This window comes from Sesamum indicum, linkage group LG4 (genome assembly GCF_026168435.1).
Source record: "Sesamum indicum cultivar Baizhima isolate 11 linkage group LG4, ASM2616843v1, whole genome shotgun sequence".
In the NCBI taxonomy this organism is placed as follows: domain Eukaryota; kingdom Viridiplantae; phylum Streptophyta; class Magnoliopsida; order Lamiales; family Pedaliaceae; genus Sesamum; species Sesamum indicum.
In genome coordinates, this window is record NC_142660.1 from 4,790,961 (window position 1) to 4,805,037 (window position 14,077).

Sequence of the window (14,077 nt, forward strand, 5' to 3'; positions counted from 1 at the left end):
AGGAGGTCTAAGTTGATCTTTACGTGAACGCAGATCCGGAGAAGGAACAACAAGCAAAGCAGATTCGGACAAAATACAAATGGTATAATTTCGTGGTTTACATTTTTAATAGTTTCTTCTTTCTAACTTAAGCCACAAAAATCGTTTATGCATTTTTTATTTATTATTTGTGTTTTTAAGTATCAAACGCCCGAAAAATCCAGAAGAACGCTCTGTTAATTGGATTTTAAATTCAATTTAATTTTCGCTTTCGCTGCTTTCATTATTTTTCCTTTAATGTAGGAAAAACTAAGGATAAATAAGCTCTATGTAGTCGTTAGTTTAAATGTGAATATATTAATGCTTTATATATTTAGAAAATCTGAATATGTAAGTGGGAAAGAACTTAATTCTTAATATATTTGCTAAACTATTTTTAATAGAAATAACTCAAACCTAAATAATGCCACCTAATTGGGAAAAATATCAAAATACGTGTTCTTGTAAAAGGTTTAGACCAAATATATAATCTTTTAGATCTATGTAGGAATTTATCTATTTTTTTTATAAATGTAAGTTTCATTAATAAAACAAGATCGTACAGTACAATAATGCTCAACTGGTGGTTTCTCCCTCGACAGGCCAAGGGATACGCCGTAATCTATATAACTCACATGAACTAATAGAACGAGATAAATTAACACTGATAGTCCTCTGTCTAATATTTTCCACAATGATGGTGGTTAGGATGCTCGGTAGTCGCTCCGTATGCTTAAAGCGTCTAAATTTCGTTTCCTCCAAATGTGGTAAATGCAAGCAGCAAGCAGTGCACGATAAGCTAAGTTAATGATATGTTTTCCTCTCCATTTCCTTGCAGCCCACTCAACATCCCGTGGCCATTCTCTATTAGGCCATTCAAATTGAACAAGCCGTCAAATCGTTGTCAGGCATCTTCTGGTATAACGGCATCGAAAGAATAGATGAGTATGTGTCTCTATTGCACCCTCATCACATAATATATAGGCGCCTAAGTATGATAGCTATGGTTTATCAGCTGTGGATAGTTTCCCTAAAATCGCAAGCCATAGGATGAAATTATGCCTGGGGATCTTCAGAAAATCCGAGAGTAGTGAAGACCAACCTACCTTGGGTCACGGTGGGTCCAATAGCCTATAAAGAGGTGCAACTGTGGGTCCTCCTCTCTCGAGTCGGCAAATAATGCGATCTTTCTCGCCATGAATTACTGGCAATGCATGCAGAATATCAAAGAACTCAATGTCCATAATGAGAGGCCAATGTCATTGCCCCTCCATAATAACACTACTGAGCTTGTCCGCTGTCCTAAGCCCAAGCAGACGTGGACCCCGTGGGAATCTCTCAATAAGAGGACAAAGGTGATGCAATAGATCATGCCATAAATAAAATGAATTCCCATCAGCAATCTGATAGTCCACCATCGATCGAAGCAAGGGGCGTAGTCGAAGGAGTTTCCTCCAGCCCAAAGAACCCCCATTGTCAGTGACCGTCCATATAAATTTATTACATAGCCGCCCGTTAAATAACCATTCTACCCAAATTGATGTTCTATCATATCGAATAACATCACACAGCTTCTTGCTCATTAACGCACAGTTTAAAGTAACGATATCCCTTAGGCCCTGACCCAGCTCCGACGCCGGCCTACAGACATCCCTCCATGCTACTTTGGCATATCCACTGGTCGTTGTGCCCTTCCACACAAAAGCTCTCAAATGCTTCTCAATCTCGCTTATAACACCTTTAGGTAGGATAAACACAGAAGCTCAATACATACTTAACGCCATAAGGACAAATTTAATAATCTGTACCCTCCCATCATATGATAATCTCATTCCTTCCCAACCTTTAATGCGCTGATCAATTTTCAATAATAAAAGCTAGCAGTTTGTTAACGATAATCTAGAGGAAAGTAGAGGAAGTCCCAAGTACCTCATTAGAAGGTGCCCTTCCTGGAAGTCGAGCATCACTAACAGCTGCTCCCGTATCACTTGTGCAGATCGAGAGATTATAAGATGGCTCTTATGCACATTAAGCCGGAGATCTGACCAGGACGCGAATAGGTCCCACCCCTGCTTAAAGACCCCTATAGAGTGCATATCAGCTTTGCAGAGCAGCAACAGATCATCTGCAAATCCAAGCGAAAATAATTGAGAAGGCTCACATTTCCAATGAAAAGAAAAATGCATGTCCTGATCAATCATCTGCAGAAGAATCAAATGCAGAACCTCCATTACGAGAACGAATAGAAATGGCGATAAAGGGTCCCCCTTCCATAACCTCTATATCCCGTAAAGAAACCCTGAGATTTCCCATTTAGCCCGACGGAAAATGAGGGTGTCGTGACACACTCCTCTATCCACCTAATGAACATAGTCGGGAATCCAAACAGGTGTAACACTGCAAGTAGCAAAACCCATTCTACCGGGTTATAAGCTTTTCGGATATCCACTTTCAGTGCACATCTAGGAGGTAGGCGTGCCTAATTGTAGCCTGTAAATAGTTCATGTGCTAACAGTATATTATCTCCAATACTACGACCAGGAATAAAGGCAGCCTGACAAGGGCTTATCAACTTATCCAACACCATACTCAACTATTATACAATAAGTTTGGCAATAATCATATATAAAATATTACAACACGAAATAGGGCGAAAATCTGTGACCATCATAGGGGCATGTACCTTAGGGATAAGTGCCAGAAGTCTGGTGTTGATTTGCTTCTGCAGTTTTCCCGTGGTAAAGAACTCCAAGATTGCCTTTGTAATTTTCGGACCCACGATTAGCCAGGCAGCTTTATGAAAAACCGATGAGAACCCATCAGGTCTAGGTGCTTTATCTTCAGCAATGTCAAACACTGTTTGTTTGACGTCAACTGCAGTGACGGGTGTAAGGAGCTGAAGCCCTTCCTCCTCATTGAGGACATGTCTAGCCCATGGCTTCAGATATCGGATACCTATCATCTGCCTCCGTCTTTCTCCGCCTAACAGAGCCTAATAGAAGGAGACAAACTCATGAATAACCGCTCCTGGCTTTGAGTAGGTGGTCCCATCATAATTTATTTGCAAGATTCTCCCAGTGGCACGTCGCTGAGCTATCTTGCAAAAGAAGACTCGTGAGCATTGATCCCCATCCTTCATCCATTGCATCTTAGCTCGCTGCTATAACATGATTTGTTCCATTTTTGCCGCGTTGGCGTATACCAAACGACAAAGGTGTTCCAGGAGTAGAAAGAGGTCATTCTGTCTATCAGAGCTAACTAAGATCTATGCTTCTTCAAGGAATCCTTTAGCCAGGCGTACATTATCCGAAATATCTCCTTTATTGCGTCGTTGCTATTGGAATACTAGCTCTATATCTTTTAGTTTTCGCGTATCATAGGCACTCTAATAATGTCGTGTTGCCAGACATTCTGCACACTGGGAATAAAATCTGGTGAAAGAGTAAGGTGATTATCAGATCTGAACATACCTCCCAGTTGTTGTTGTCGATCCCCATATAGCACTAGTGGTGAATGATCCGAGGTGCATGGGGTAAGGTTTGAATAGTATGAGTTAGGAATACGCTCAAGCCCTGTGTCATTATAAGCATCCGATCGAAATGCTTCCATAAACTTGGCGAATTCGAAATCCGGTTATACCATGTGTACCATTCACCCTGTATGGGCATTTGCAACAATCCCGTATCATGTATGCATGTATTAAATTCATCCGTCGCCAATCTGATATCACCAAAATTACCACACACCTCACTGAGGTCACGAACAACATTAAAATCTCCTCCTACTGTCCACGCGTCATCCACACACTGACCCGCAAGCACCCCGAGTGATCGCCACAACTCATGCCGCTCAGCAATTTCATTGGCACCATACACATCAGTAATAATCACATTCGTATGGAGTGTTCTAACAGTTACACGACAGTGTACAAATTGATCACCCAACTCTATCACATTAACATCAAGAATAATATCGTCCCATACAATCTATATACGATTCCCAACAGATACAGGATCAACAAACCACTTCCATTGAGACAATAAGAATGATTATATACGAGTAATATTAGTATTTCGTACACGCATTTCAAGAAGGCCAATAAATTATAACCTGAACTCATTTACCACGTCTTTCAGTGCCAGTTAATGGTCCCTTTTGTTCAAGCCACACACGTTCCATAAAGTAGCGTTCAACTTGGATCACCCGTGGCGGGACTGCTTATGTTAGGACCCCGAATGGTATCATCTGCATCATCAATCGAGTTAAGTGAATCAAAAGCATTAAAAGTAACTAACTCCTTACCCTTGTTCCTTCCTTCGTTGACTCCTTGTGCGATAGGGGTACTCGGAGTCTTTGATACAATAGGCTGCTGATTAATATCTCCACATGAGTTATTCTTGTCTTCCTCGACAGCCTTAACCGATTCAGCTATGGGTAGTTGCACTCGTGCCTTCTGCACATAAACATTGATCGGCATGTCCGACACTCACGCAAGTGGTGCATTTATGGGGCAGCCACTCGTATTCTACATCAACCTTACATGCAATTTTCCACCTTCCTCTGTTGGCGACCTAATAACCAAATGCTTCGGGAGTTTGGCATTGATATCAAGCATGACACATACACGAAAAAAATCTAGTCTCGTGCATATGCGTGTGATTGCATCCGGATAAAGAGGTCGTCCAATGCCACTTGCAACCGTACTCAAGCCATCAGTAGTCCACAATTTAACTGGCAAGTGTCAAAGTTTAACTCAAACTGGGACTTGGGTATGTTTCAGCTTATGTAGGACCATGCCCGACTCCCATTTCTGCAACACGATTGGTTGTCCTTGGAACAACCATCGTCCGCCCTCTATAACTTCTTCCATTGCCACTATAGTTTTGAATCGGAAGAAGAAAAATCCAATTGCCGTGGCCGTGACTTCTATTAACAATGGCCAAATAGATTTCATGTAGTCCTTTACGTGATGAAAATACAGTCTTTTGCCCAAAAAATAACCCACTGCTCTCGCATTCCAGCGACGTGAACCATCTCGAACCATATCCATCGTGGGTCGTACAATAATTTCGCCATTTTTCATCATAGGTAGAACATAAGTCAATATTTTTTAGACGAATTATGGAAAATATTGACAATTTTATCGTAAAAATTCATGATATTCGAACAATGTTGAAGTGGCACATTACCGACGAAGATTCCGATGGGCAAAAATGTCGGTAATTGTGACATGGCAGTCACAGTCACGTACACTGGTGCAGCATCAATAGAAACAGCGTCGGCAGTAGGCAGTTCGGCAGCGTTACTTAAATAGTCGAAACTGCTGCAGTGGCGGTTTTAGCAATTTCAGCCCGTCCAGTCGCCGGCGCCATCTGTGCAGTGGCTGTAGTATTGGCAGCAGTGATCATCATCATCATCTCCGGTTCTCCAATGTTCTGTATCCGATTTGGGCTAGGAGTAATTGCCTGCGCAACAATGGCAGTTTCATCTCCCGCCGCTAGCAGCACTATAGAGACCCTCAGATTCAAATCTGCAGTAGCCCTATTTTCGGAGATCTGCAACGACGACGAAAAGCAAAGAGGATGCTCCGCCACCTGTTCAGCCGTCAAGCACACCAAACGGCGAAACAACAGCTCCTGCGAATTCCTGTCGCTTTCTCCATATTTCGCTGTCCAACGCCAGTGGAGATCATTCAGTGCACGAACAGATTCGTCCTCCCCTTTTTCGATTACTCTATTGGCCAAAACAATAAAATCTGCAAACTGAAACTCTATGGGGGACTGATTAATCGCCGGCGCATCATCCCCGTCCAATCTGTCATCAGTTGCTGCAGCATTGTTGCTGTTCGCCTGCTCTCCATGTTCGTCAACAACATTCCGCAACTCTCCGTCGTCTATCCTCGCCACCATATCGTCTTCATCCTCGTCGGCCGTGGCGTCAACGTGAATTCCGTGTGAAGAGTGTGTAGTTTTAGATGTAGTAGTGTGTGTAGTTCGCATGCACTCCATTCTGCTTTTAACTTATCTATTTTTTTTGTAAATTATGATTTTTATGGTTGATCTCATGCTTTATAACTCATCTATTTAACCCTATCAATGCTCATCTGAAATTCTCCATTTTTTATAGTACACCGATGGTGTGTCTTTTTACGATAGCAGGATTTCAAGAAATTCAAGCTTCAAATCATGTTTTTCCGAGAGAAATCAATAAAAAACCCATTGTTAGTCCGCTCTGACTTCAAAACAACATGTTAGAGGCATATGCCCAACATTTAAGACTTTTGCAAGTTTTTTCACTTGATTTATGTTAACTAAGGGTTTATTTGGTTCAAATGAGAGATAAACGAAAGTAAACGGGGGATGGGAAAGAAAAAAATAATAGTTTTTCTTCAAGTTATTTGGTATAATTGGAAGTGGCGTAAATTTCACATACATCTACTTGTTTGGTACTAGAAAAACAGATTGAGAAGAAAAGAATATTTTTTGTAAGCTTACTGAATAACCCTTCTCTTTATTTTGTATTAAGAAAATATGAAAATTAATATTATACTAATATAATTTTAGTATATAAAAAATTTAAAAATCTTACTAATAAATGTATTTATGAAATAAGAACAAGAATATTTTTTATTAATAAAAAGTTTTCTGAACCAAGGTCGAATAGTAGATCCATGAGTGCATTGGTTATGAGTTTTGTATCGGATCCATTTTGAACCCACCCCGGTCTATTTTTTAAATTTTTTTATTATTTATTTATTCATATCTAATACATTATTAATAGAAAATTATGATGTTATAGGTAAATTTTTAAATAATTTTGCATATATCCAACTCTATATGCAAAATATCAAAAATAAAATAGTTGGATGTAGTATTTGTATTATATAATTTATTTTAGATAAAAAAGTTATGTTAGATTACCTAACTTTACAATAATATTTAGTATTACTTATAGAAAATATTAGTTGAATGTACTATTTGTATTATATAATTTATTTTAGTTAAAACTATGTTAATCAAAATTGGAGATTACTTATCGGTGAAATTAAAAAATTAGATAAATGTTTTGGTTAAATATAAATTAATATTGCTTATTGAAAAAATAAAATATTAATTTAATATATTCGTTGTATTATATAATTCATTGTAGATAAAAAAAATCTATGGTAAATTACTAAATTAAAATTGATATTATTTAATTAAATAAATAAAAAATTAAAATCATGCGAAATGGGGTGGGCTTGCAGGACGGGTTTGGCGGGGTTGGTTTTTAAGGGGATGGGGTGGGGTCGAGGTTTTTCCAGGCGATGCAGGGTACGGGTTCGGGGTTTACGAAAAGGGGAAGGTTCGGGTCCAGGCAAGGGCAAACCCGCACCAGACTCGCCCCGTTGCCATCACTACTCAGAAGTGAACTCAAAGAGCTTGTCTGTAAGTTTAGGTCCAAAAGCAGTGGGAAAAATGAATAACTAACTAACAACCTAACTAACCCCAACCAACTTGAACACCTGTCAAAATTAACAGCTGGACATAAAAACTATATATGCATAACAAATGTATTTTTCAAATATAAAAAACATGTTGTATGGATAGCGCGTCTTCATCTTTCTTCAGCCTGGATCCTGAAGATGCTATACTGTAGTTGCACTTTCATGGCCATCACCATTATTTCGAACATCCTCCCCAGAAGTTGGACGTCGATTACCGGAGATCAAACCCTACTTGCACAGCAAAGAATCGAAGGTAGCTCCCAAAGGAATATTGGTAAACATGTAAGCAAATTGTTTGCAACATCGAACAAAAAGAGCAAGGAAGCCCTTCTTTTTAACAATCACGGACAATGTGACCATCAATATCGAAGTGCTTGGTTCGTTCATCAGACACCTTGTTGGCTGTGATATGTAAGGCGGTCGGATTATCGCAATGCAAAGGAATGAGCGTAGGACAACAGTCCCAAAATCACAAAGGATATACGAGATCCACTTGAATTCGCAAATAGTAGGCCCCATGCTATGATATTCGGCCTCAACAGAGGACCGAGAAACTGTACACTACTTCTTCATTTTCCAGGAAACAAGGGCATCTCTAAGAAAAATACAAAATATAGTCAGTGAACGGTGCAAATCCACACAAGAACGCTAATCCGCAATACAGTAGGTTACAAGATAGGAAGGAAAGAGAAGGTCTTTAGTAGGAGACCCTTTCAAATAGCAAACCACATGCAGCACCGCATGCCAGTGATCCTCACATGAATTTTGGAGGAATTAGCTAAGTTGTTGAATGCCATGTGAAATATCAGGGCACGTGAAGCTGAAATAGAGCAAACGCCTCACTAAACGAGGATAAGGTTTAAGACCATTCAAATAAGAATCAGTATGAGAATGTTATTTCATGCCCTACGGCAAAGGAGTAGTGGCGGAAAGTGCCTGCTGAATCCCACAATCAGTAATAATATCCAAGATATACTTGGACAGCGTAATGCATGTGCTGTGAGCAGATCCCACAATTTGGAGCCGAAGGAAATTCCTAAATCCTTGATAGTAAAAATATCATCAAGATAGACCTTAACCTGAGAGATCAATTCTTCTGTAGGAACCATAACGAGAAAGTCATCGACATAGACCAAAAGACCAATGCAATCATCAGTCAACACGTTTGGTGAAAAGACAATAGTCGTGGGTAGAAGGATGAAAACCAAACAAAGTTGGTTGGAGAATTCTCGATTCCATTTATCCGAATCATACTTTCAAACCATATAATGAGCGTTTTAGGCGGCAAACATGGCCTGGATCAACAACATAACCTTTAAGAGGAGTCATATAAATTTCTTCTTGCAAATGACCGTGAAGAAAGTCGTTATTTGTATCAATCTGGTGCATGGGCCATCGAAAGTCTATAACAACAGCCAAGCGAAGCGCACCGTAACAACTTTAGCAATTGGTCAGAAGCTCTTAGTGTAATCAATCTTGGTGTAGTCGTTGGCCACTAGTCGGGCTTTGTACGATCAACAGAATAATCATATTTCCATTTCAATTTAAAACCCACTTACAACTAATGGTCTTCTTCCCTTTAGGCAATGGACCAACGTCCATGTCATTGTTCTCAAAGGCTATAAGCTTTTGGTTCATAGCATTCACCCATGGGGTACTAATAGAAGCCAGCTTTCAAGTCCATGGTTCCTACAAAATAGATAATGATGCCATAAATTTCAAGGATGTAGGGGTAAAGTTTCTGAGAGTTGGTGTAGAGGCACGATCATCTATATGACATACAAAGTCATTAAGTGAAGATAGTTGCTGATGGTCCCTCTGTGACCGTCTAGGTTGTGTGTAAGGGATAGTAGTAGAATCAGAATGGGAAGAAGGTAGGAGAGATGGTTTGGGTAGGGATAAATTTGTCGGAGGTATGGGGTCAACAACATTTGCGGCAAGTGGAATCTTTGACAATGGACAGTGTGCAAGAGTAGGATTAACATGAGCAAAAGGAAACACATATTCATGGAATTTAACATCGCGAGACACAAATGTGTGATAAGATTCGAGATCATAGACTTTATATGCTTTCTGACCAGGGGGTAACCCAAGAAGATACATTTAGAGGCAAGCCGATAAATTTGGATTTATTGACAACAAAATAAAGACAACTAAATATTTTAAGGTGTTCATACGAGGTTGGCTTGTTGTATTGAATGTGAAATGGTGTTTTACAATTAAGAAGACGAGAGTAGAACTTATTTATGAGATAAGTAGTTGAAAGAATGGCATCACCCACAAATTTCCTAGGAAGTAAAACCTGAAACATCATACCTCTAGAAGATGCCTATGCTTACAGTCCACTACTCCATTTTGTTGTGGTGTGTACGTGAAACTCTTTTGATGAATGATCCCAGGGATATGAAAGAATTTTGACATTGCTCGTTGAGAAATTCCAGCCATTATCTGATCTCACACACTTTATTCTCTTGTCAAATTGTGTCTGAACAAGATGCAAAATTTTTGTAGGATATAGAGTCTCGTGTCTTATTAGAAATGTACAAGTTGCTCTACTAAAATCATCAACAATAGTGAGAATAATTATAGGATCACATTTTGTGCTTATATCATATAATATTTTAGCCTATTTTGTGACCAAATGCTCCTAATTAAATATTATTTTGCAGTTAGGACAAAAGAAATGGAAAATAAAGAAAAGTACCAAAATGAAAATTCAAACAAGACTCAAACTCAGATTTTTGGCAAGAGTTTGGAGCTGCTTGGACTACCTCTGATGAAGGAAGAGTTTAACTAGGATTATAATTTTATCTCTATAAGTCTTTTAGTTCAACTAGGAATCTACTTCTAATCCTAGTAGAACTAGGTATCTAGCTATTATAAATAGGTGAAGTAATTCACTTTAAGAGACAACTTTTGAACTCTTTTATTTCTCTACGCTTTTATAATATTTTCCTATTTTGCTTTTCATGCGTTCTTCCATTAGCATGTCTGGCTAGTCCTCTCATTCCGGTTGAAGACTTGGTGAACGCTTAAATCCAACGAGTTGTGAGATCTAATTTATGCTTTCTACTTTTATTCATATTGGTATTTGTGTTGTTGTCTGTGCTTTTATTACAAATAATCTGATTTATTGTCAAGAATATTTGCCTAGCCAATTGAACATGCAAATTCGTAATTGTTTGTTTAATTCAATAACTAGTGGTAACATAGCATAATTGATTATGTAGAAGTTTTCGATTATGTTGTGGGGAATGCACAATCTAACTTAAATAAATCCTCGTAGGAATTTATTGGTTAGAAAGCCTTTCTAATTTTTAATGCTGTTGGTAAATGAAATCTTGAGAACGTTCCCAAGGTTGTTTACTGATTAGGGATTTAGTCAACGGACGTTCCTTGGCTATCCACAAGGTAAGGAAATGTGAGGTTGTTAGGTCGTACCAATGGCCATAATCAATTTATCTATCATGAATAATTGTTATCTTTGCATCTATGATCAACCGTGGAATTAAGCGTGATCCTGTCTTTGACTGGAATACTCTTCTCTTATATTTATCTCTTTTAATTTTATTAGCTTTTTAGTTTTATTCTTCTTCACAATCAAAACTCCCCCTAATTATTTTCCTTTTTGAAGGAATTAATTTAAAACCAATCTCTGTGGATTTGACCCTACTCACACATGTACAAAAGTGTTCGTAGGAATTATTTTTGGTGGATTCGACACCCATCAAATTTTGGCGCCGTTGCCGGGGATTGGTGTCTTTAAATTAATTTCTTTTTCTAGTTACTTGGTTTTAGGCCACGTTCTTCGCGTATAGGTGAACTTGAATTTCACCCAGAGATCGAGAAGACCGCTCGTAGACTCCAAAAAGAAATCAAGCAACACAAGGAAGAGCCTTCTACTTCTTCCAAACCAGCAGTAGACTCTGAGTTAGACGTGTCCACGTCTAACGACTCTAAAGACGAAGTCATGGCTCAAAATCTAGAACGAACGATCAAAGAAATGACTTTCTTTGACTTAAATCAACAACCACTCTACATTGAATATCCTAATTTAAATGTTGATTTTGAACTTAAATCTAGCCTAATTCATTTACTTCCTACTTTTCGTGGTCTTGCACGTGAAGACCCACACAAACACCTCAAACAATTCCATGTGGTGTGTTCCGGCATGAGACCTCAAGGAGTCACCGAAGAACAAATCAAGCTAAGAGCCTTTCCATTCTCATTGGGCGATAAAGCAAAAGATTGGCTCTACTCCTTACCTTCGGGATCTATTGTTAATTGGAACGAGCTCAAGAAACTATTTCTTGAGAACTACTTCCCCGCTTCAAGGACTACAAACATTCGGAAGGAAATAAGTGGAATACGTCAATTCTCCGGTGAAAGTTTGTATGAATATTGGGGGAGATTCAAGCAATTGGTGGAGAGTGGCCCTCATCACAAAATCCGCGACCATCTTCTAATTCAATATTTTTATGAAGGATTGTCTGAGGCAAATAGAAGCTTGGTGGATGCAGCTAGTGGTGGTGCTTTGTATGAGAAAACTCCTATCGAAGCACGCAATCTAATTACAACCATGGCGGCTAATAATCAACAATTCGGTAGTAGAAACGACAACCCCCCACAAAGGGTAAACGAGGTAAGTACTTCGATTGATGAACGTTTAGATAAACTTACTTCTCTTGTTGAAAAATTTATAGGGGGAAGCATTCAACAAGTCAAAACTTGTGGGATATGTACATCTTCGGGACATTACACCGACGCTTGTCCTACACTTCACGAAGAATCAACCGAACATGCTGACGCCGTCGGTGGATTTTTTGGCCAACAACAAAGGAGACATGACCCATTTTTCAATACCTACAACCCTGGATGGAGAGATCACCCAAATTTGAGGTATGACAATCAACCTCAAAACTTTCAAAGAGTTCCACACCAACCACCACCACCACCACCTCAAACCAATCCCAATAATGGTACGTCCTTGGAGGATATCGTGAAGACACTCGCCTTGAGCACCCAACAATTCCAACAAGAAACTCGCTTGAGCATACAAAATTTAGAATCTCAAATGAGCCATCTGGCCTCCTCCGTTAGCCGTTTGGAGTCTCAAGGTAAGTTTTCCTCCCAAACTATTATTAATCCTAAACAAAATGTTAGTGCTATTACCTTGTGCAGTGAAAAAGAGCTACAACTCGAAATAGCACTAGGCGTGGGCACGCACAACAGGGAAAAACAGAGGACGCATTCGAAATTCTTCCAAAAGAAATTGAAAAACCCAACCAAGTCAGCGAGGACAATTCCAAGGTGTTCATGTCCAAACCTTCATTCCCGGAGAGATTGGCCAAGTCCAAAGAGGAGGAAGAGGAGAAGGATATCCTTGAAACATTACTCAATGTTGAGGTAAATATTCCCCTACTCAATGCAATTAAACAAGTACCTCGCTATGCAAAATTTCTCAAGGAATTGTGCACCAACAAATCTAAATTGAGAGATAATGAAAGGGTAAGTATGGGAGAAAATGTATCTGCCATTCTTCAAAGAAAACTACCTCCTAAATGCAATGATTTAGGTACGTTTTCTATCCCTTGCAAAATTGGAAAGATTGGAATAGAAAAAACAATGTGTGATTTGGGTGCCTCTATCAATATTATGCCTCTTACCATTTCTGAATCATTAAATGTTGGCCCATTGAAAGAAACGGGGGTTATTCTTCAACTTGCCGATCATTCCGTAGTTGACCCCGAAGGAGTTCTTGAGGATGTACTTGTGCAAGTTAATAAATTGGTTTTTCCTGCTGATTTTTATGTGCTTGATATGAGGGGGGGATATTTCTCTCAATTCTACATCCATCTTGCTTGGAAGACCATTCCTTAAAACCTCAAAAACCAAAATTGATGTTGATGCTGGAATTCTCTCTATGGAATTTGATAATGAGGTTATGAGCTTTAGAATTGGTGGTGCCATGGAATATTCTAATGATGCGCATTCTATATTTTTCGTTGATTTTATTGATCCTTTGGTGCAAAAAAATGCTGTGTTCGATGGTGGAGGAGCATTTAAGACAACAATTACCAAAAGCCCCACCTCGAGTCCAAGAACTTACAAGAACAAAGTCTTTCATGACAAAATAAGTTCAAGGAAGAAGTCATCCATGGACCGCCAAGTTCTCCTAAATCCACACCATCACTGGGTGCATTACATAGAAGAAGTAGATTTAGAATGTCCAACTCATTTGAGTTGAGGCACAACAACGTCTAGCCAAAGACACTAAAGAAATACACTTCTTGGGAGGCAACCCATGTCCTTTTCTTTTTTCTCAATTATTATTATTATTATTTTTCTTCTCTCTTATCTAACTTCTTGTGAATGTTGTGATACCACTACAATCAATTTTTGTAGGTCAAAAGGTATGAGCATCCACAAGGGACTCTCCCTCTCATTCAAGGTCTCACAATTCTCGAGCTCCCGCAGTTCCACCACCTACCCTCGAATCACTAAGGGACGCTCTCTTTCTCCCTTTCTCTTATTTTATCGTCCTAAATATGCATGCTTACCACATTGGGGACA

At 39.1% G+C, this 14,077-nt stretch overlaps 1 protein-coding gene across 1 annotated transcript; it reads left to right on the forward strand.

Moving 5' to 3' along the window:
• Window positions 1-7,247: 7,247 nt before the first annotated feature.
• On the forward strand, window positions 7,248-13,384 carry LOC148788296 (uncharacterized). Its single transcript, XM_088879975.1, has 3 exons — window positions 7,248-7,445; window positions 11,289-12,621; window positions 12,696-13,384. The coding sequence occupies exons 1-3, from the start codon at window positions 7,248-7,250 to the stop codon at window positions 13,382-13,384; spliced, it is 2,220 nt and encodes a 739-aa protein (XP_088736101.1).
• The last annotated feature ends 693 nt before the right edge of the window (window positions 13,385-14,077 follow it).

What these genes read in the sequence shown, in the direction of transcription:
- LOC148788296 (XM_088879975.1), top strand. Translation starts at nt 7,248, where the DNA reads ATGGGGTGGGCTTGCAGGACGGGTTTGGCGGGGTTGGTTTTTAAGGGG. An exon ending in TGAACTCAAAGAGCTTGTCT is followed by an intron (nt 7,446 to 11,288) that starts GTAAGTTTAGGT and finishes TTCTTTTTCTAG; the next exon opens with TTACTTGGTTTTAGGCCACG. An exon ending in TAGCCGTTTGGAGTCTCAAG is followed by an intron (nt 12,622 to 12,695) that starts GTAAGTTTTCCT and finishes AGTGAAAAAGAG; the next exon opens with CTACAACTCGAAATAGCACT.